We start from the raw sequence: 22,281 nt of genomic DNA on the forward strand, positions 1-22,281 counted from the left end.
TGTTAATCACAGACCCCCACCCATCAATAATACAAACTCCTTGCATGTTTACATTTGAAGTTCATCCTGTTAAAGGGGCTGAGTGAAATTTTGCCAGGACTTTCCAACATAGTGAATGTGGATGCAGTGTGAGAACCTGTGTCTTCAGCGGAAAGGTAATCCTTACAGGGTTCAGCAGGTGTTGAATGCTTCACCGCATTATACCTACCTAGTCTTCCCAGAATGGGATTAGGGTCAGTGTCTCCTTTTGGCAATATTGGCACCTAGCAACCGCACAGTTTTTCTGCGGTACTTAATCCCTTCCCTCCCCTCTGGTCAATTACTGGCCCATCTGTGCTGGAATATTGTTGACATCACTGCCTGGTGTGCGTTGTTTCTACAATTGGGACACCGGCAACTGGGACAGTCAAACAATGTTTGCCCGCCCACTGGTGCAACAGATTTCATTTATGTTATTTTGTAGACACCTAGAAGATCTCCATAGACCGCAGTTTCAGAACCAATCTTCATCCCTTGATTGACAACCCTAAAACAGTCATTTCACCCATAGCTATATGTGGGAGCTTGCTGTGTGTGAATTAGCTGCCAGATTTGCCGCATTACAACAATGACTACACAGACCATGTAAATTAAAGGGAACAATTCTAAAGGGGGTGCAGGAGCAGGGGGACTTGGATGTATATGTGCATAAATCATCGAAGGTGGCAGGACAGGTTGAGAGCATGATTAATAAAGCATAAAGCATTCTGGCCTTTAGCAGTAGGGGTATAGAGTACAAAAGTAAGGGAGTTAGTATAAAAACACTGGCTCAGTCTCAACTGAGGTATCCAGTTCTGGGCGCTGCACTTCAGGAAGGATGTGGAGGTATTAGAGAGAGTACAGAAAAGATTCACGAGAATGGTTCCAGGGATGAGGAACTTAAGTCACGTGAATGGATTGGAGAAGATGAGGCTTTTTCTCTTTGGAGAAAGTTGGGAGTAGATTTGATAGAGGTATTCAAAATCATGAGGGGTCTGGATAAAGTAGACAGTAAGAAACTTTCCCTACTGGTGGAAGGATCAAGAATGAGAGGCCACAGATTTAAGGTAATTGGCAGAAGAAGCAGTGGAGACATGAGAAACTTGTTCATGCAGCGAGTGGTTGGGATCTGGAACGTGCTGCCTGAGAATGCGGTGGAGGCAGGTTCAATTGAGGCTTTCAAAAGGGAATTGGATCTTTATCTGAAAAGGAAGAATGTGCAGTGTTACAGGGAGAAGGCAGGAGAGTGGCACGTTGAATTATTCCTTCAGCGGGCTAGCAATAGACAAGAGGGGCTGAGTCGCCTCCTCCGGTACTGGAGTGGGGAAAGTAAGGTGGAAAATGACTTTTTATTCGTTCATGGGATGTGGGTGTTGTTGGCTAGGCCAGCATTTATTGCCCATCCCTAATTGCCCCTTGAGAAGGTGGTGGTGAGCTGCCTTCTGGTGTCAGCTGTGGCTCAGTTCATAGCACCCTCGCCTTTGAACCAGAGGGTTGTGGGTTCATGTCCCACTCCCGGAAACCAAGAACTGTGATTGTACTCAAAAGAGTTGCAATCTGTGACTGTTGATAACTCGAAAGAGTTTGAACAGTCCATGTGGTGTAGGTACACCCACAGTGCAGTTAGGGAAGGAGTTCCAGGATTTTGACCCAGTGACAGTGAAGGGACGGCGATATAGTTGCAGGGTCCTCATACATTGAATATCTGAATTCGATTGAGTTATAAATCATATTTAAGTTAATAGCAGACATTTTGCTATAGAGGGGGAGGGGGCAATTGACTTCTCAACCACTCTCCGAACAACGGACTACAACTCCCAGAACCCTCGGCGGTGGCAACGTCACCACGCCACGCAGGGCGATAACGCATCACGGAGAAGTCCAACAAGTGACGTCATGGCGTTAAGGACGCATAAAGAAGAAGCCCCTCCCCTTCCCCGCCGTGTTTTTGCAAATGGAGGCGGCGGGAGATTCGAGTGGCCCCGGAGAGCCGGAAGCGGGGAGCGGAGAGACGGCGACCGGCCCCAGCGGCCTGCTCACCCGGCTGCCCCCCGGCCACAACCAGGCGGCCGTGCTGGCCTCCGCCCTGCAGCAGCTGTGCTCGGTCGCCCGGGCCCTCACCCTCAACCTCCGGCATATGAACGGCAGCCTGGAGAGGTGATTATTAGCGGCCTCGGAATATTCATCAGCTCCTATTTACATATTCATGAGGGCGCCGCCTTACCGTAATGTACCGACTAGGCATCGCGCTGTAGTGCCCCCTGGCGGCTGGGAGGAATCAGTGCTCCTGCCTGCTTTGCATCAGGAGGTGTCACCCACCTTCCTCTTGGCTGGGTGGGGGAGGTTGTTTTCAGTAGTGCACCTCAATGCCATTGGGGGGGGGACACAACCCAGCTAGGGTCCCCACCCAACCCCATTTAATGGGTGCAGAAAGCACCATGCGATGACCCCTGCAGTCGACCAGCTCTGGCCTCTCACACCAAGAACACCCACTTGATGGGAACCTGAACTGGGGTGGCGGGGGAGCTAGGAAGGCTTACCGTAATAAGCAGAATATAACATGTAAACCCCCACCCCCTCCCCTTTGCTGTTTTACAGGGCGCTGTTGGACAAGGATGCGATCGATGAACTGGAGGGAATGCTGGTACTGGTCTAATGAAATGGCATTTTATGTGATTTGCTTGGCGGGCAAGCCCCTTTAGCTTCTGTCACACTAACTGCTGCAATTTTGCCTTTCTTTCCAGAATAGATTTATGAGCGGGCAGGGCCGAGCACTGTCCGACCACTGAACACTCAGCGGGCACCAGTCGCTCACTGGGAGTAAGGGCCGCCTGGTCACATTCTTTCTCCGGTGTCAACATTTGTGCACTTATACTCCTCCATGCTCAGCTAGCTGGTGACACGAGCTAGTATCCCACAGACAAAGGCTTCCCTGAACCGTTCCGGGCGTTTCTCTGTTTTGTGTTTAAACTCTCCTTTTGTATGATCCCTTGCCCTCTGTAAATAAATACTGCGGTTATTTGTAATCACTGGAACTGTGATAAAGGGTTTTAGTACGTGAAAAATTAGTTTGTTTTAGCTGGGGATCGAATGCTGATTGGATTGGAGGCTCGTTCCTGTCTGTTCTGAGCTGCACAGGCCAACAAGACCCCAGCTCCGACCTCTACCAACATAGCTGATCGCATGCGGAGCAGCAGCAGGATTGGATGGACCCTTACACTTCAGGCCTAGAGCACAAATCAGTTGGCAATAGCCCCCGCTGACCATTATCCAGCGGTAGAAATTTGGGCGATGCCACCTGCAGTCTGCCAACGTTTGGGCTTAGGGTCACATTTGAAAGCAGGGCGAGGTCGTCAGCACAGGAGGAGGCCACACAACCCATCACATCTGTGCTGGCTGGAGCAATCCACTCACCTTCTCTCTCCTTAGTCCTGTGTCTTCGCTTAAAGGCATGACCTCTGCTTCAAGCATTCCCTGTGGCAAAATATTCCATGACCCAACAACCTTCTACAGAAAATAATTTTCCCCTGATCTCTCTCTCGGTCACTTTTAAATTGATGACATCTCCCCAACCAAGGGGAAGCAGTCTCTTCCTGTTTATCTGCTCAAAACCCTTTCATCTGTCTGTTATGAACATCCTTCCGATTGTTCAGTTTGTAAGGAAAACACTCTATGTCAACATGTCACACTGTAATTACACTGTCCTGCCAGAGGAGGCGCTGTAGCGCCATCATTGGTGCCAGGGGCAGGGGGGTGGGGGTGGGGGTGGTGAAATTACAGCTTGATCATTTACGTCGCCATGACGTGAGTGGGCCTTTGGAATTTATCATGAAAATAAGTAGAATGTATGATTTTAAAACTGACGGGATTTCATTCTTCGATCTGGTATTATCTCCGCCCTCTATAGCTGCTGCTCCTTCGCTCCCTCAGCGCAGCGCGTATGAGATTTTTCACATTTTCTGCACGTCTTACTTAGAATCATCGAACGTTTACAGCACAGAAGGGGGCCATTTGGCCCATCTTGTCTGTGCCGGCTCGCTGCAAGAGCGACTCACCTAGCCCCTCTTCCCCTCCCCTATTTTCCCTGCAGACATGTTCTCTTCAGATAACGATCCAATTCCCTTTTGAAAGCCTCGATGGAGCCTGCCTCCACCACACTCTCTCGGGCAGCGCATTCCAGTTCCTAACCACTCGCTGCGTGAAAAAGTTTCTCCACATGTCGCCATTGCTTCTTTTGCCAATCACCTCCAACCGGTTTCCTCTGGTTCTCGATCCTTCCACCAATGGGAACCATTTCTCCCTGTCTGCTCTGACCAGACCCCTCATGATTTTGAACACCTCTATCAAATCTCCTCTCAACCTTGTCTTCTCCAAGGAGAACAGCCCCAGCTTCTCCAATCTATCCACGGACCTGAAGTCCCTCATCCCTGGAGCCATTCTCGTGAACCTTTTCCGCACCCTCTCTAATGCCTTCACATTCCTGGAATGCAGTGCCCATTACCGGACACTACTCCAGTTGAGACCGAACCAGTGTTTTATACAGGTTTACAGCAACTTCCTTGCTTTTGTACTCTAAGCCCCTGTTTATAAAACCCAGGATCCCGTTTTTAAAAAATTCATTCACAGGATGAGGGCTTCACTGGCTAGGCCCAGCGTTTATTGCCCCTTGAGAAGGTGGTGGTGAGCCGCCTTCTTGAACCGCTGCAGTCCCTGTGGTGTAGGTACACCCACGGTGCTGTTAGGGAGGGAGTTCCAGGCTTTTGGCCCAGCGACAGCGAAGGAACGGCCGATATATTTCCAAGTCAGGATAGTGTGTGGGTTGGAGGGGAACTTGCAGATGGTGGTGTTCCCATGTGTCTGCTGCCCTTGTCCTTCTAGACGGTAGTGGTTGTGGGTTTGGAAGATGCTGTATAAGGAGCCTTGGTGAGTTCCTGGAGCGCATCTTGTAGATGATACACACACTGCTGCTACTGTGCATTTTTATCTCCCATTTATCTTGTATATTGTTACCTTTTTTACCCTTTATAATTGAGAAATGTAATCTCTAGTTAAATCTCCTCTTAACCTTATCTGCATCCAGATCCCAGTCCCGAAGGAGCGATGAAATGAGCAAGGGATAAGCGACTTCAACAGTTGAATAGATCGGGGAATGCATTGCTTGGACTGAAATTCCGCTTGCCCTGTTGCTCAGGTCTCATTTGGTCAAAAACTTGGAAGCCCTTGCGTGGCACGTGTAAAAAGTCACTCGCTGTAGGAAAAAGAGAAGGCCATTCAGCCCCTTGAGCCTGCTGCACCATTCAGTTAGAACCCTGACTGATCTGTACATGAAATCCGCCTGGGCTTAGTAATCCTTTACCCAACAAAAATCGACCAAACTCAGCTTTGAAATTAGCTTCCACGGGCATTTTTGTTGGAGGGGGGGAGGGGAGGTGGTGGGTGGGGGAGAGAGTTCCAGATTTCGTCTCCCCTTGGAGTGAAGAAGGGCTTCCAGATACCACCCCAGCTTTAATTTTAAGGTTCTGCCCCCTTTGCTCTGCACTCCCCACCCCACCTGAGGAAATAGTTTCTCTCTATCGAACCCTTTACTCGTTTTAATCATCTTGACTAGATCACCCCTTAACCTGTACAATTGAGTCCTGCCGTGATGCCCCTGTAGTCGAATAGTTGAGATTTACCGGCTCGCCTCGGATATGAAGTACAAGCCTAGGGGGAAACCTGTCCTCTTCGCACAACCTGTTTACCCTCGCTATCATCTGTTGAATCCGCACTGACATTCCTCTTGGGATGCAGTGCTCAGAACCGAGACTGGTACAGAAGATGGTTAACTGCACTCTGACACTGCAGTTGGACACTCTGGCCTCGGGGTCCGCACTCCGCCCCCCCCCCACCCCAACCCCACCTCCAGGTTCCTCACCCAACCGCCCATCTTTCTCGGGCAGAAAGAGTCACTGGCTAATCGACTGGGGCAGACATCACGGGCTCCTTACTCTGACATTCGCCAGAGGCAGGGGCGGAGGGGGCATTGTTGGCTGGCTGCAGGGTGGAAATGGGAAACCCTGGCCTTTCTGTGATCGAGCCCAGAGGCAAGGTGTGGTATACAAAATAGCCAAGCACTTTTATTTGGATGTTTCCTGGCACGGATCAATGGATTTGCACGGGAGCGCTGGTACCCTTCCATTACGCACCAGCAGACCCATTTTATCCGACCCTCGACTGCATTCCCAGTATGCACAAGGAGGTAGCTACACAGAATCCAACAAAACAGAAGGAGGCTGCTCAGCCCATCCTGCCTGTGCTGGCCCTTTGCAAGAGCTATCCAATTAGTCCCACTCCCCCACACCTGGTCTTACCCCACCCCTCCGCATAGCTCTATAAATTTCTCCTTTTCGAGTACTTATCCAATTCCCCCTTTTGAAAGTTCCTATTGAATCTACTTCCGCCGCCCTTTCAGGCAGCGCCTTCCAGATCACAACAACTCGCTGCCTCAAAGCTATTGCCTTCACCTCCCCCTCTAATTCTTTTACCAATTATCTTCACATTGTGTCCTCCTGGTTACTGACCCTCCCGCCAGTGGAAACGGTTTTTTCTCCTTATTTATCTATCCAAACCCTTGGTAATTCTGAATGCCTCCATTAACACTCCCCACTTAAACTTCCATGCTGTACGTTGCCCCACATTATGAGTGACCGCACTTCGGAGAGCGCTTCATTGGCTGTGAAGAGCTTAATGTTGGATTGCAACTCGCATACGGCACAGAAACAGGCCAATCGGCCCAACCATTTGCTGTCTCCCACATTCCAACCTCCGTAAACCTGAGGTCATCCAGAACTCTGCTGCCCGTGTCTTAAGCCGCCCCGAGTCCCGTTCCCCTATCACTCCTTCCCCCCGTGCTCGCTGACCTACATGGGCTCCTGGCCAAGTAAGGCCTTGATTTTAAAATTCTCATCCTTGTTTTCAAATCCCTCCAATGGCCTCCCCTACCCCCTCCCCACCTCTGCCTGCACTCCCCCAAGTCTGGCTCCTTGAGCATCCCCCCACCCGATTTCCCATCGCTCCGCCATTGGCGGCCGTGCCTTCAGCTGCCTGGGTGGGTGGGGGGGGCCCTAAGCTCTGGAATTCCCTCCCTAAACCTCTCCGACCCTCGCTCTCTCCTCCTTTGAGATGGACCTTAAAACCGACCTCTCTGACCGAGATTTTGGTCTTATCTTTTTTCTTCCCCACCCCCTTCCCCCTATACATACTTCATTCATGAAATTTGTAAAATTTCCTGCTTAACAGTTTGAATTTGACATTGGATGCAGGGCAACACAATTTAAATCCCTTCCTTTCACTGCACCACAAGAGGTGTCTCACTGTACCTGCCACAACAGGTTTATATTTACAATGTACACTTGCGTTTCATGTCAAACATTTGCTGGTGCATACACCCCGAGGGATTTTACACTGGTTTCCTCTGTCAGATTTCTTTTCTTAACGCTGGTGTGATATCCTTTGCAGACCTTATATTCTGTTTAAAAATGCTGTACGAGTATAACTTATTGTGTGATGGAGCTATGCAATTGGTGCTAGGTGCAAAATAAAAAGGTTTAACTGTCGAATTGCAGAAGAAAATGTGGATTTTGTTGTGAATTATTTGTTTTTTTTGGTGTGTGTGTGTGGGGCTTGGGTTTGAGTGACAGGGCCCTGGTCACATGACAAGGGGGAAAGTGGGCAAGCCCAGGCCGGCTTCACTTCCAGGTGGGGGAGAGGTCAACAGGAAGCTGGTCCCAGTCGCTGGGCAGGAAGTTGCCGAGTGACTGGCCGGAGCCATGGCAACGCAGGTGAGAGGGGCTGGGGGAGGGGGGAGGGAGGGAGGGAAGATGCCTCCACCTGCAAGTTCCCCTCCGAGCCACTCACCACCCTGACTTGGAAATATATCGGCCGTTCCTTCACTGTCGCTGGGTCAAAATCCTGGAACTCCCTCCCTAACAGCGCTGTGGGTGTACCTACACCACAGGGACTGCAGCGGCTCAAGAAGGCAGCTCACTCCCACCTTCTCAAGGGGCAATTAGGGATGGGCAATAAATGCTGGGCCCAGCCAGCGAGGTCCACATGTGTGGAAATCCTTCTCAACGGCATCCAGACCCTGCGCCAGGGTGGGGGTTGGGCTGGGTGGGGGGTAAATGTTTTTTGCCCCCCAAAATGGACGTTTTCCTCCTCTTTTCCCTCACTGGCCTCGATGGGTCGGCTTCTCGCTGCCTCCTGGTTGGTTCTCCTTTCGGCGCTCCGCTTGGTCATCCCGGCAGAACGCTCCAACTCCACCAGACATTGGTCCCTGCAGGAGGACGTTGGAGGGAGAAGAGGAGGCCCCATGGGGGAGAGTGAGGGAGGACAGTGGAGGGGGAGTGAGGGAGGACAGGAGGCCAGTGGGGGAGAGTGAGGGAGGACAGGAGGGCAGTGGGGGGGAGTGAGGGAGAACAGGAGACCAGTGGGGGAGAGTGAGGGAGGGCAGTGGGGGGGAGTGAGGGTGAACAGGAGGGCAGTGGGGGGGAGTGAGGGTGAACAGGAGGGCAGTGGGGGGGAGTGAGGGTGAACAGGAGGCCAGTGGGGGGGAGTGAGGGTGAACAGGAGGCCAGCGGGGGGAGTGAGGGAGAACAGGAGGGCTGTGGGGGAGAGTGAGGGAGGACAGGAGGCCAGTGGGGGGGAGTGAGGGAGGACAGGAGGCCAGTGGGAGGGAGTGAGGGAGAACAGGAGGGCAGTGGGGGGGAGTGAGGGTGAACAGGAGGCTAGTGGGGGGGAGTGAGGGTGAACAGGAGGGCAATGAGGGGTAGTGTGGGAGGACAGGAGGCCAGTGGGGGAGAGAGGGGGAGAAGAGGAGGGCAGTGGGGGAGAGTGATGGAGAAGAGGAGTGCAGTGGGGGAGAGTGAGGGAGAACAGGAGGGCAGCGTGGGAGGGTGAGGGAGGACAGGAGGCCAGTGGGGGAGAGTGAGGGTGAACAGGACACCAGTGGGGGAGAGTGAGGGAGAAGAGGAGGGCAGTAGGGGAGAGTGAGGGAAAGCAGGAGGCCAGTGTAGCAGAATGGGGGGGACGCAAGAGGCCAGAGGGAGAGTGGGGATGTGCAGGATGCCTGTATACAGAAGAGTTGGGGGAGAAGAGGAGGCCAGAGTGGGGAAGAGCTGGAGGTCAGTGGAACAGAGTGGGGGAGAGCAGGAGGCCAGGGGGAGAGAATGAGGCCAGCGGGGAAGGCACTCATTTATAGGAAGCACCGGGGTTAATTTATAGGGGTTTCTGCAGGTAATTTATAGAGTTACTGGGGTAATTTATAGGAGTTACTGGAGGTCATTTATAGAAGTTACTGGGGGCAACTTATAGGAGTTACTGGGGTAAATTATAGGGGTTACTGGGGTAATTTATAGGAGTTACTGGGGTAACTTATAGGGGTTACTGGGGTAATTTATAGGAGTTCCTGGGGCTAAATTATAGGGGTTACTGGGGGTAACTTATAGGAGTTACTGGGGTAAATTATAGGGGTTACTGGGGGTAATTTGTAGGAGTTACTGGGGGAATTTATAGTTACTTGGGGTATTTTATAGAGTTACTGGGTAATTTATAGAGTTACTGGAGTAATTTGTAGGAGTTACTGAGGGTAATTTGAAGGAGTTACTGGGGGGACATAATAGAGTTACTGGGGCAAATTTATTGGTGTTACTGGGGGTAATTTATAGGAGTTACTTGGGGTAATTTGTAGGAGTTACTGGGGGTAATTTATAGAGTTACTGTGGGTAATTTATAGGAGTTACTGGGGGTAATTTGTAGGAGTTACTGGGGGTAATTTATAGGAGTTACTGGGGGTAATTTGTAAGAGTTACTGGGGGTAATTTATAGAGTTACTGGGGGTAATTTATAGGAGTTACTGGGGTAATTTATAGAGTTACTGGGGGTAATTTGTAGGAGTTACTGGATGTAATTTATTGGAGTTACTGGGTGTAATGTATAGGAGTTACTGGGGGTAATTTGTAGGAGTTACTGGGGATAATTTATAGGAGTTACTGGGGTAATATGTAGGAGTTACTGGTGGTAATTTGTAGGAGTTACTGGGGGCAATTTATTGAGTTATCTGGGGTAATTTATTGGAGTTACTGGGGGTAATTTATAGGAGTTACTGGGGGTAATTTGTAGGAGTTACTGGGGGTAATTTTTAGGAGTTACTGGGGGCAATTTATAGAGTTACTGGGGGTAATTTGTAGGAGTTACTGGGGGTAATTTGTAGGAGTTACTGGGGGTAATTTATAGAGTTACTTGGGGTAATTTATAGGAGTTACTGGGGGTAATTTATAGGAGTTACTGGAGGTAATTTGTAGGTGTTACTGGAGGTAATTTGTAGGAGTAACTGGGTGTAATTTTAGGAGTTACTGGGTGCAATTTATCGAGTTACTGGGGTAATTTATTGGAGTTACTGGGGGTAATTTATAGGAGTTACTGGGTGTAATTTATAGGAGTTACTGGGGTAATTTATAGGAGTTACTGGGGTAAATTATAGGGATTACCGGGATAAATTATAGGGGTTACTGGGGGTAATTTGTGTGAGTTACTGGGCTAAATTATAGGGGTTACTGGGGGTAATTTATAGGAGTTACTGGGGGTAATTTGTATGAGTTACTGGGGGTAATTTGTATGAGTTACTGGGGTAAATTTTAGGGGTTACTGGGGTAAATTATAGAGGTTACTGGGGGTAATTTATAGGAGTTACTGGGCTAAATTATAGGGGTTACTGGGGGTAATTTGAAGGAGTTACTTGGGATAGTTTATTGGAGTTACTGGGGTAATTTATTGTTACTTGGTATAATTTATAGGAGTTACTGGGGTAATTTATAGAGTTACTGGGGGTAATTTGTAGGAGTTACTGGGGGCATTTATAGAGTTACTGGGGGTGATTTGTAAGAGTTACTGGGGGTAATTTGTAGGAGTTACTGGGGGTAATTTATAGGAGTTACTGGGGTAATTTATAGTTACTTGGGGTAGTTTATAGAGTTACTGGATAATTTATAGAGTTACTGGAGTTATTTGTAGGAGTTACTGAGGGTAATTTGTAGGAGTTACTTGGGGGAATTTATTGGTGTTACTGGGGGTAATTTATAGGAGTTACTGGAGGTAATTTGGAGGAGTTACTGGGGGAAATTTATAGGAGTTACAGGGGGTAATTTGTAGGAGTTAGTGGGGTAATTTATAGGAGTTACTGGGGTAATTTGTTGGAGTTACTGGGGATAATTTGTTAGAGTTACTGGGGGTAATTTGTAGAGTTACTTGGAGTAATTTATAGAGTTACTGGCGGTAATTTATAGAGTTACTGGGGGTAATTTATAGGAGTTACTTGGGGTAATTTATAGGAGTTACTGGGGGTAATTTATAGGAGTTACTGGGGGCAATGTATAGAGTTACTGGGGGTAATTTAAAGGAGTTACTGGGGGCAATTTGTAGGAGTCACTGGGGGTTATTTGAAGGAGTTACTGGGGGTAATTTATTGGTGTTACTGCGGTAATTTATAGGGTTACTGAGGGTATTTTGTAGGAGTTACTGGGGGTAATTTGTAGGAGTCACTGGGGGTTATTTGAAGGAGTTACTGGGGGTAATTTATTGGGGTTACTGCAGTAATTTATAGGGTTACTGAGGGTAATTTGTAGGAGTTACTGGGGTAATTTGTAGGAGGTACTGGGGTTAATTTATAGGAGTTACTGGGCGTAATTTATAGGAGTTATTGGGGTAATTTATAGTAGTTACTGGGGGTAATTTGTAGGAGTTACTGGGGGTAATTTCTGGGAGTAATTTATAGATTTACTGGGGGTAATTTGTAGGAGTTACTGGGGTAATTTATAGGAATTACTGGGGTAATATGTAGGAGTTACTGGTGGTAATTTGTAGGAGTTACTGGGGGCAATTTATTGAGTTATCTGGGGTAATTTATTGGAGTAACTGGGGGTAATTTATAGGAGTTACTGGGGGTAATTTGTAGGAGTTACTGGGGGTAATTTATAGGAGTTACTAAGGGTAATTTGTAGGAGTTACTGGGGTAATTTGTAGGAGTTACTGGGGTGATTTAGAGGAGTTACTGGGGTAATTTATAGGAGTTACTGGGGGTAATTTGTTGGAGTTACTGTGGGTAATTTATAGGAGTTACTGGGGTAATATGTAGGAGTTACTGGGGTAATTTGTAGGAGTTACTGGGGTAATTTATTGGAGTTACTGGGGGTAATTTATAGGAGTTACTGGGGGTAATTTGTAGGGGTTACTGGGGGTAATTTATAGGAGTTACTGGGGGTAATTTGTAGGAGTAACTGGAGTAATTTGTAGGAGTTACTGGGGTAATTTATAGGTGTTACTGGGGTAATTTGTAGGAGTTACTGGGGTTAATTTGTTGGAGTTAGTGGAGGTAATTTATAGGAGTTACTGGGGTAATTTATTGGAGTTACTGGGGTAATTTATTGGAGTTACTGGGGGTAATTTATAGGAGTTACTAGGGGTAATTTATAGGAGTTACTGGGGGTAATTTGTAGGAGTTACTGGGGGTAATTTATAGGAGTTACTGAGGGTAATTTGTAGTAGTAACTGGGGTAATTTATAGGAATTACTGGGGTAATTTATAGGAGTTACTGGGGTAATTTATAGGAGTTACTGGGGGTAATTTGTAGCAGTTACTGGGGGTAATTTATAGAGTTAGTGGGGGTAATTTTTAGGAGTTACTGTGGGTAATTTATAGGAGTTACTGGGGGTAATTTGTAGGAGTTACTGGGGGTAATTTATAGGAGTTACTGGGGGTAATTTATAGGAGTTACTGGGGGCAATGTATAGAGTTACTGGGGGTAATTTAAAGGAGTTACTGGGGGCAATTTGTAGGAGTCACTGGGGGTTATTTGAAGGAGTTACTGGGGGTAATTTATTGGTGTTACTGCGGTAATTTATAGGGTTACTGAGGGTATTTTGTAGGAGTTACTGGGGGTAATTTGTAGGAGTCACTGGGGGTTATTTGAAGGAGTTACTGGGGGTAATTTATTGGGGTTACTGCAGTAATTTATAGGGTTACTGAGGGTAATTTGTAGGAGTTACTGGGGTAATTTGCAGGAGGTACTGGGGTTAATTTATAGGAGTTACTGGGCGTAATTTATAGGAGTTATTGGGGTAATTTATAGTAGTTACTGGGGGTAATTTGTAGGAGTTACTGGGGGTAATTTCTGGGAGTAATTTATAGATTTACTGGGGGTAATTTGTAGGAGTTACTGGGGTAATTTATAGGAATTACTGGGGTAATATGTAGGAGTTACTGGTGGTAATTTGTAGGAGTTACTGGGGGCAATTTATTGAGTTATCTGGGGTAATTTATTGGAGTAACTGGGGGTAATTTATAGGAGTTACTGGGGGTAATTTGTAGGAGTTACTGGGGGTAATTTATAGGAGTTACCGAGGGTAATTTGTAGGAGTTACTGGGGGTAATTTGTAGGAGTTACTGGGAGTAATTTATAGATTTACTGGGGGTAATTTGTAGGAGTTACTGGGGTAATTTATAGGAGTTACTGGTGTAATTTGTACGAGTTACTGGGGGCAATTTATAGAGTTACTGGGGGTAATTTGTAGGAGTTACTGGGGGCAATTTATTGAGTTACCTGGGGTAATGTTTTGGAGTTACTGGGCTAATTTGTAGGAGTTACTGGGGGTAATTTATAGGAATTACTGGGTTAATTTATAGGAGTTATTGGGGGTAATTTGTAGGAGTTACTGGGGGTAATTTGTAGGTGTTACTGGGGGTAATTTGTAGGAGTTACTGGGGGTAATTTGTAGGTGTTACTGGGGTAATTTGTAGGTGTTACTGAGGGTAATTTGTAGGACTTACTGGGGGCAATTTATAGAGTTACTGGGGTAATTTATTGGAGTTACTGGGGTAATTTATTGGAGTTACTGGGGATAATTTATAGGAGTTACTGCGGGTAATTTGTAGGAGTTACTGGGGGAAATTTATAGGAGTTACTGAGGGTAATTTGTAGGAGTAACTGGGGTAATTTATAGGAGTTACTGGGGTAATTTATAGGAGTTACTGGGGTAATTTGTAGGAGTTACTGGGGGTAATTTATAGAGTTAGTGGGGTTAATTTGTAGGAGTTACTGTGGGTAATTTATAGGAGTTACTGGGGTAATTTATAGGAGTTACTGGGGGTAATATGTAGGAGTTACTGGGGGTAATTTATAGGAGTTACTGGGAGTAATTTATCGAGTTACTGGGGGTAATTTATAGGAGTTACTGAGAGTAATTTATTGAGTTACTAGGGGTAATTTATAGGAGTTACTGTGGCTTAATTTATAGGAGTGACTGGAAGTGATTTAGGGAGTTACTGGGGGTGATTTATAGGGGTTACTGGGGGTGATTTATCGGAGTTACTGGGGGTTATTTATAGGGGTTACTGGGGATTATTTATAGGAGTTACTGCGGCTTAATTTATGGGGATTGTGGGTGAAATTTATGTGGGTTAGTGGGGGTAATTTATCCCCATGACCTCCTATCTATGACTCTCATCAGTGCCCTGGATGCTGGCTGAGAATTAGGCTCTGGATGACAAATGAGGATCAGAAGCAGTGTCCACTCTTGACCGGGTAGTCAGACTGCGCCTGTCGCTCACCTGATCACCCAGCACTGAGGCAGGTGGCGGGCAAGGTTGGCAGGGGTGTGGCCCGTTCATCCAAACTTCCCACTGCGAGGCGCATGGCTCTGGGCACAAACCGATTGGCCTGCGCTTGCGATCCGTGTGCTGGGTTAAAATCCAGATCCTGCCTGAAAACATCGCCTGTCAGACCCCGGCGTAGGAATGAAAATAAACGAGGCTTTTAAATGGACCCCGGTTTTACATTGTGTGTTGCACAGTAACGTTAGAGTGCAATAGAGGATTCTAGCCGGGATTTTGTGACAAAGTCTTGGTTCCGTTTTTCTTCTGAAGAAAACGAGGCAGAAATGTCATTGAAACAAAGCCAGTCGTTACTAACCGCTGTCTTCAGTAACTGGGTCACTTGTCTAAATGGGGTTGCCAACTCTGGGTGGACTTATCCCTGGAGATGTCATCACATGACTTCCTCCCTTCAACAGCCCCGCCCCTGGACTCCTGCCATTGGCTGCCCAATGTGTCAATCATCACAGAGGCCCCCCCCCCAACCTTCCCAAGGCGTTTCACCTTTTGACTTTTGACCTGGTCACCCCAGGTGCGGGGCCAAACTGGGACTCCATAACCCCTCTGTGCCCCACCCACGCTCTGTCAGGTGGGGTGGGAGGGGGGGGTGGTCAAAGATCTCACTATTGGGGGCAGAGCGAGGGGGTAGGGGGCAGGTGGGGGGGGGAGGGGTGAAAGGGCGAGTTCTCCCCCAGCCTCCCCAGAAGTAATATTTACCTCCCTCCCCCCACTAGCCCTGAACCGACTTCACTTTTTTAAAGAAAAGGCCAGTCGTTGTCAGGTTGTGGGATCTTGCTGTGCGCAAAGAGGCCGCCCTGACCCCGGCATCACAAATGCTCCAGAAATAAAGCCCCCACCCTTCCCCCCTTCCTCACTCCTCCTCCTCTTCCCACCACCCCCAGGTAGCGGACAGGGAAAGGTGAGTTACTTGCGTGGGGTGGCTCAAATCCCTGTCGCTCAGTCCCATCAAACTGCGCTGCTGCCCCTTTGCCCCCACCACAACCCCCTGACCCCCGCCATTTCTTTTCGGATGTGGGGTGGAGGGGGCGGGGGTGCGTTCTGCGTTTCAGCCCAAGGCAGCACTTGGTTTCAGCGACGGCTCGGGGCGGGGTGGGGGGATTAATAAGTCGGAAGGCTGTGGGTTCAAGACTCTCACGCCTCCTCCCCTGCCTCGCGCACAGACTGGTCCAGGCTGGCGCTGAGGGAGTTAACTGCCCGTCAAAAGAGGCGTTAAAGGAAGGGCCCTGTTTTGCCATTTTGAGTGGGCATTAAAGTCGCCACAGCACTGAGGAGCCAGGGGCCCACGCCGGAACCTTGCTTCCTCACCCATCGAACTCCGACGTTGTCCACCTCCGTCTGTGGGACCTTCCTGACCACAAAATGGCTGCCGCGTCCGCCAACAGTGACTGCGCCATAACAGGTTTACATGCAGAGTGAGTGGAACATTCCTATTGTAGGTGCACTCACAGTGCTGTCAGGGAGGGAGTTCCAGGGTTTTGACCCAGCGACAGTGAAGGAACGGCCGATATATTTCCAAGTGATGTGTGGCTTGGAGGGGAACTTGCAGGTGTTCCCCTGTGCCTGCTGCCCTTGTCGAAGGAGCCTTGGTGAGTTGCTGCAGTGCATCTTGTAGATGGTACACACACTGCTGCTACTGTGCGTCGGTGGTGGAGGGAGTGAATGTTGAAGCTGGTGGATGGGGTGCCAATCAAGTGGGGCTGCTTCGTCCTGGATGGTGTCGAGCTTCTTGAGTGTTGTCGGAGCCATCCAGGCACGCGTTATTGGAGAGGGGAACACTCATACTGTGTCTAGTGTGTAGGACAGGCAGAGTTATACCTTCCACAAGCTCTGGTCCCTCACCCAGCAGTGAGCATTGTTGGATTCCTGCTCTGCAGCAGACTTATCTTTCTAATTTACGAATGTGAATTGCACCCGCTCGTGCAATTCCGTCCCTTCCCCTGTTGAAGATTGTCACCTTGGCGAGATTGATTGCAAAATCCAGGCTGACACTCCCAGTGCCAGTGCCGAGGGAGTGCTACACTGTCAGAGGTGCCTTCTTTCAGACTAGGCATTGAACCAGGGGCATGTCTGCCCTCTCGGATAGACGTAAAAAGATGCCATGGCCCACCACTGTTTTGAAGAAGGATGGGATGAGGAGGGAGTAGGGATTGTTGGGGGGAGGGTGGTTGCAGAGTTAATCCCTCAACCGCCAACACTTAATGATCTGGGTCATTATCACATTGCTGTTTGTGGGATCTTGCTGTGTGAAAGTTGGCGTTTGCTGCATTCCAGCAGTGACGACACTTGGCTAACAGTACCTCGTTGGCTGTTAGGGGAGGTCCTGAGGTTGAGGAAGTCGCTATTGAAATGCAAGATCTCTTTTCCCACTGCTGAGGTGGTACTCTCCAAACTTGAAACCTCTTTCACCTGGAGGCCTCGGTGGCGGGGGAGGGGGGCGGGGGAACAACACTACTGTTGCTCCAGCTGAGATTTTCAACTAAAGCCTGCCGGAGCCTGAGGCCTAAGGCTGAAGGACCTCAATACTGGAGGAGAGAGAGGTGAAGTGGTACTCTACATTCAGCGTGGGTGGGTCTATGGTTTATAAACAGCCTTAGTGTTAGGGGGAAGGAGAGGTGGGGGGGGGATCAGTCCCAGTCACTCCCCAGTGGCTCCCTTGGGAATATGCGTGTTGGGGGACAACAGGCTCAACTGTGATGGCTCCCACAGTCGGTTGACCTGCCCCCATCTGTGCTCAATTTAAAAAAAAAAATTCATTCATGGGATGTGGGCCTCGCTGGTTAGGCCAATATTAATTGCCCACCGCTAATTGTTCAGGGGGCTTTTAAGAGCTGCTGTGGGTCTGGAGTCACATGTAGGCCAGACCAGGTAAGGGACAGCGGATTTCCTTCCCTAAAGGGCATCAGTGAACCAGATGAGTGTTTACGACAGTCGACTTTTGAAATTCCAGATGTTTATTGAGTTCAAATTCCAACATCTGCCATGGTGGGATTCGAACCCGGGTCCCCAGAGCATTACCCTGGCTCTCTGGAGTGCCAGTCCAATGGTAAGACCATTAAAAGCCACCTCCTTCCCCAGTGTGGCTGACGCTCGCTGGGAGCTGTGCGCCGGCAAGGAATCAGGAGGGGGCTGGGGTGGGGGGAGATCCACTACAGGAGGATGGGAGGGAGGAGAATGTTTCTGAAATTCCTAAGCCCGCCCTGCACCACCCCCTAACCCACGAGCTGCCTTTTTTTTCCCCCCCCCCCCTGCCCCTTTCTGCCGGCCTAGACTTGCCCCGAGGACCAGGTGGAGATGCGAATCCAGCAGGCCGTCCAGTACAAGGCGGAGGGGAACCAGCACTACAAGCAGAAGAGGGTGCGAGAGGCCATCAGCAGGTACCACTGGGCCCTCATGCACCTGAGAGGCCTGGACCCCAGCGAGCCCACCCCGCTGCAGGCCTTCGGGGGAGAGAAGGCCCAACTCAGCCCCGAGCAGGTGGAGCGACTGCACAGCACCGAGTGCGACTGTTACAACAACTTAGCAGGTACCCGCCTGTTTACCGTCCTTCACTCTCCTCCCTCGCGCTGTGCGGCCTGAGTCCCCGATTCCCGCGTTAAGATGGCGCTCTCACCGTCGTGGATGTCGCTCCCAGGAGTGATAGGAGCCCATTTTGAATAGGTGCTGTGGATGGGCAAAATGGCCTCCTCCACAGCGGCACAACCCCAAATCAAAGCTCACTTTACAAAGGGCGAGATTCTCACCTGACGAATGTGATATCGGCCTTGGAGGGAATGCAGCGCAGATTTACCGGAATTTTCTTTGTATTCATTCGTGGGATGTGGGCGTCGCTGGCTGGGCCCAGCATTTATTGCCCATCCCTAATTGCCCCCTTGAGAAGGTGGGGGTGAGCCGCCTTCTTGAACCGCTGCAGTCCGTGTGGTGTAGGTACACCCACAGTGCTGTTAGGGAGGGAGTTCCAGGATTTAGACCCAGTGACAGTGAAGGAACGGCCAAGTCAGGATGGTGAGTGGCTTGGAGGGGAACTTTCAGGTGGTGGTGTTCCCATGTGTCTGCTGCCCTTGTCCTTCTACGTGTTTTACTTCAAAGGGAATGGAGTATAAAAGTAGGGAAGTCTTGCTAAAACTATACAAGGCACTAGTTAGACCACAGCTAGAATACTGTGAACAGTTTTGGTCCCCTTATCTAAGGAAAGATATACTGGCATTAGAGACAGTCCAGAGAAGGTTCACTAGGTTGATCCCAGGTATGGAGGGATTTTCTTATGAGGAGAGGTTGAGTAGGTTGGGCCTGTACTCATTGGAGGTTAGAAGAATGAGAGGCGACCTCATTGAAACATGTAAGATTCTTAGGGGGCTTGACAGGGTAGATGCTGAGAGGTTGTTTCCCCTTGTGGGAGAGTCTAGGACCAGAGGGCACAATCTCAGAGTAAGGGGCTCACCCATTTAAAACAGAGATGAGGATAATTTCTTCTCTCAGAGGGTAGTGAATCTGTGGAATTCTTTACCGTAGAGGCTGGGTCATTAAGTATATTCAAGGCTGAGATAGATTTTTAATCAGTAAGGGAATCAAGGGCTATGGAGAAAAGGCAGGAAAGTGGAGTTGAGGATTATGAGATCAGCCATTGAATGGCGGAGCAGACTCGATGGGCCGAATGGCCTACTTCTGCTCCTACGTCTTATGGTAGGGGTTGTGGGTTTGGAAGGTGCTGTCGAAGGAGCCTTGGTGAGTTCCCGCACTGCATCTTGTAGATGGTACACACACTGCTGCTACTGTGCGTCGGTGGTGAAGGGAGTGAATGTTTGTGGATGGGGTGCCGATCAAGCGGGGCTGCTTTGTCCTGGATGGTGTTGAGCTTCTTGAGTGTTGCGGGAGCTGCACTCATCCAGGCGAGTGGGGAGTATCCCATCACACTCCTGACTTGTGCCTTGTAGATGGTGGACAGGCTTTGGGGAGTCAGGAGGTGAGTTACTCACCGCAAGACACCTAGACTCCAAGGGTTAAACTACGAGGAGAGATTACACAAACTCGGGTTATATGCCCTGGAATTTCAAAGACTTTGGGAAGATTTGATCAAAGTTTTCAAGAGATTAAGGGGAAAGAGAGAGAGAGAGCGAGAAACTATTTCCACTGGTTGGGGGAGTCCCGGACTAGGGGGCAGAGTCTTAAGAATGAGGGGCAGACTTTTCAGGAGTGAGATTAGGAAACACTTCCACACACAAAGGGTTTGAGAAGTTTGGAAACTCTCTCCCGCAAACCGCAATCGATGCCGGGTTAATTCATTTTAAGTCAGAGATTAATAGATTTTGGTTATTCAGGGATATGGGGCATGGAGTTAGGTCGCACATTAGCGTTGACTCCAGCAGGCTGACCGACTGTGGAAGGCGGCGCTGCGGAACCGAGACCCCTGTCTGTCAGCCAAGCCTGCACGTCCCAGTAGGGGGCAATTAGGAGCAGGAACCCGATATTATCTTTTTAACCCCTGCCCTTAAAACAGGGGGATGGGGAGGGCGGGTAGGGGCAGTAGTGGAATCCCCAGGTACCACAATCCACACCCCCCCCAACCCCAAACCAGGGGGTTGGATCAAAGAGCTTAAGCGGAAAGGGTTTGACTGGTGTCTGTGTTCCTCTTTCCCCCCCCATCACCCCTCCCCGACTTCCAGCCTGCCTCCTCCTATCTGAAAAGGTGAACTACGAGAGGGTGCGGGATTACTGCCTGAAGGTGCTAGACAGACAAGCTGCCAACACAAAGGCTCTGTACCGGGCGGGAGTCGCTCTCTACAACATCGGCGATTACGATCGAGCACTACACTACCTCACAGAGGCAGCAAAGCTGTGTCCAGATGGTAAGCATCGCCACGGGGTGGTGGTAGGGGGTGGGGGAGGAGTCATCGTTGGGCGAGGGAAGCCATTCAGCCCCTCTTAGTCCTGCCAGCTCTTTTTCAGTGCACATCCATCTCTCTGGCCTCCAGAGTCCGAAGGTGACGGGTTCGAGTCCCACTTCCAGGAGACTCGAGCACAAAAAAACCCAGCCCCCTGTGCCCGTCCTGAGGGAGGGCTGCACTGTTGCAGGCACCGTCTTTCGCAGGCCTCTTGGGCGTGTGTAAAAGATCCCATGGCCACTATTGGAAGAAGAGCTGGGGGGGGTGGGGGTGAGTTCTCCCCGGTGTCCTGGGGCCAATATTTATCCCTCAACCAACGTCACTTTGGAAAAAAAAAACCTGGATGATCTGGGTCATTCTCACGTTGCTGTTTGTGGGATCTTATTCTGCGCAAACTGGCGTTTCCTAAACCCCAAGGGTGATACACCCCACGGGGACTTCATTGGTTCTGGACGGCGTTTGGGACGTTCTGCGGTGGGGAAAGGAAAGGCACCGTAGAAACGCGGGTCTTCAGGTTGGGCTGCGATGCCCAGCTTGGTCAAATAGCACCCCGACCTTCAGCAGCAGATAAGCAAAACGTATGCCCAAACATCACAAGTTTGCCACTTTTTCCCCCCACCCTTCGACAGATGCTCACGTCAAGAGATACATCCAGGAGACAGAACGACGTCTCAGTCAGTACCACCAGAAGGAGAGGATGATGTACAAGGGCATGTTTGCCAAGTGAGAAGCAGACGGATCGCAACGGACTCCGCCGTCCTCTGAGACACCCCTTCCCACCCGTTGGACATTTCCCCGCACCCCCCTCCCGTCTCCCCCCCACCCCCTTCCAACTACTGTTATTCCCAGCGGGGAGAAAGTGGGACTCGTTTTACGTTTGTTCAAAAGTTAACTTGGTGATGCTCCCTTAAGCTGGAGCTACATAAGGGAGCGTCTGCAAATTACCACTGACTGTCTCTTGTTGTACGTGTGTGAGCGCGCGTGTGGGCGCACGGTGCTTTTTAATCCAGGTGCCAGATTTTTTTTTTTTGCCTTTCGAATTGTTAAAGCTACGCCTGACCTTTTCTGAATGCGAGGGTGATTGTTGCTTGTTTTTATTTCGTTTTAAGTGGTGGAGGGGGTCTTGTATCACCAGCACAAACAGCACTGCCTCCCCCACCCCCCCCAGCCACTGGGAGCTGCAGTCAATAACTGGAAGGCTGCCAAACACACCGGGGGAGCGTGCGGAGGTTTCCCAGAACGGCAGCAGAGACGAGGGACTTCCAATCGGATGTGGAGAGGCTGGCGAAGCCGGGATTGTTTTCCTTCAAGCAGAGTAGGTTAAGGGGGTGGGGTGGGGGGGAAGATTTAAGTCGAGGCGTTCCAAAATCAGGAAGGATTTTCGACAGGGTGAATAAGGAGAAACTGCTTCCAGTGGCAGGAGGGTCGGTCACCAGAGGGGGACACAGATTGAAGAGAATCGGAAAAAGGACCAGAGGAGGGGGGGACATGAGGAGAATTTTGGTTTATTTTACACAGCGAGTTGTGGTGATCTGGAAGGCGCTGCCTGAAAGGGCGGCGGAAGCAGATTCAATAGGAACTTTCAAAAGGGGCAGTTGCATAAATACTTGAAAAAGAGAAATTTGTGGGGAGGGGGTGAAATGGGACTAATTGGATAGATCTTCGAAAGAGCTGACACAG

General features: G+C 49.6%; 1 protein-coding gene and 1 long non-coding RNA gene across 2 annotated transcripts; both read left to right on the plus strand.

The window, feature by feature from the left end:
• The first annotated feature begins 1,953 nt into the window (after positions 1-1,953).
• LOC144670465 (uncharacterized) lies at positions 1,954-3,083 on the plus strand. Its single transcript, XR_013573880.1, has 3 exons — positions 1,954-2,175; positions 2,617-2,662; positions 2,763-3,083. It is a non-coding gene; the product is annotated as an uncharacterized LOC144670465 (long non-coding RNA).
• A 4,675-nt stretch (positions 3,084-7,758) lies between these two features.
• On the plus strand, positions 7,759-21,674 carry LOC144670463 (tetratricopeptide repeat protein 9C-like). Its single transcript, XM_078532957.1, has 4 exons — positions 7,759-7,838; positions 17,990-18,245; positions 20,383-20,565; positions 21,231-21,674. The coding sequence occupies exons 1-4, from the start codon at positions 7,827-7,829 to the stop codon at positions 21,326-21,328; spliced, it is 549 nt and encodes a 182-aa protein (XP_078389083.1). The 5' UTR covers positions 7,759-7,826; the 3' UTR covers positions 21,329-21,674.
• The last annotated feature ends 607 nt before the right edge of the window (positions 21,675-22,281 follow it).

Source organism: Cetorhinus maximus, chromosome 31 (assembly GCF_964194155.1).
Source record: "Cetorhinus maximus chromosome 31, sCetMax3.hap1.1, whole genome shotgun sequence".
Taxonomy (NCBI): domain Eukaryota; kingdom Metazoa; phylum Chordata; class Chondrichthyes; order Lamniformes; family Cetorhinidae; genus Cetorhinus; species Cetorhinus maximus.

Bases quoted from the DNA above. Each gene is read 5' to 3' on its own strand.
- LOC144670463 (XM_078532957.1), top strand. The intron at 18,246-20,382 runs GTACCCGCCTGT...CCCGACTTCCAG, and splicing joins CTGTTACAACAACTTAGCAG to CCTGCCTCCTCCTATCTGAA. The intron at 20,566-21,230 runs GTAAGCATCGCC...ACCCTTCGACAG, and splicing joins AGCAAAGCTGTGTCCAGATG to ATGCTCACGTCAAGAGATAC.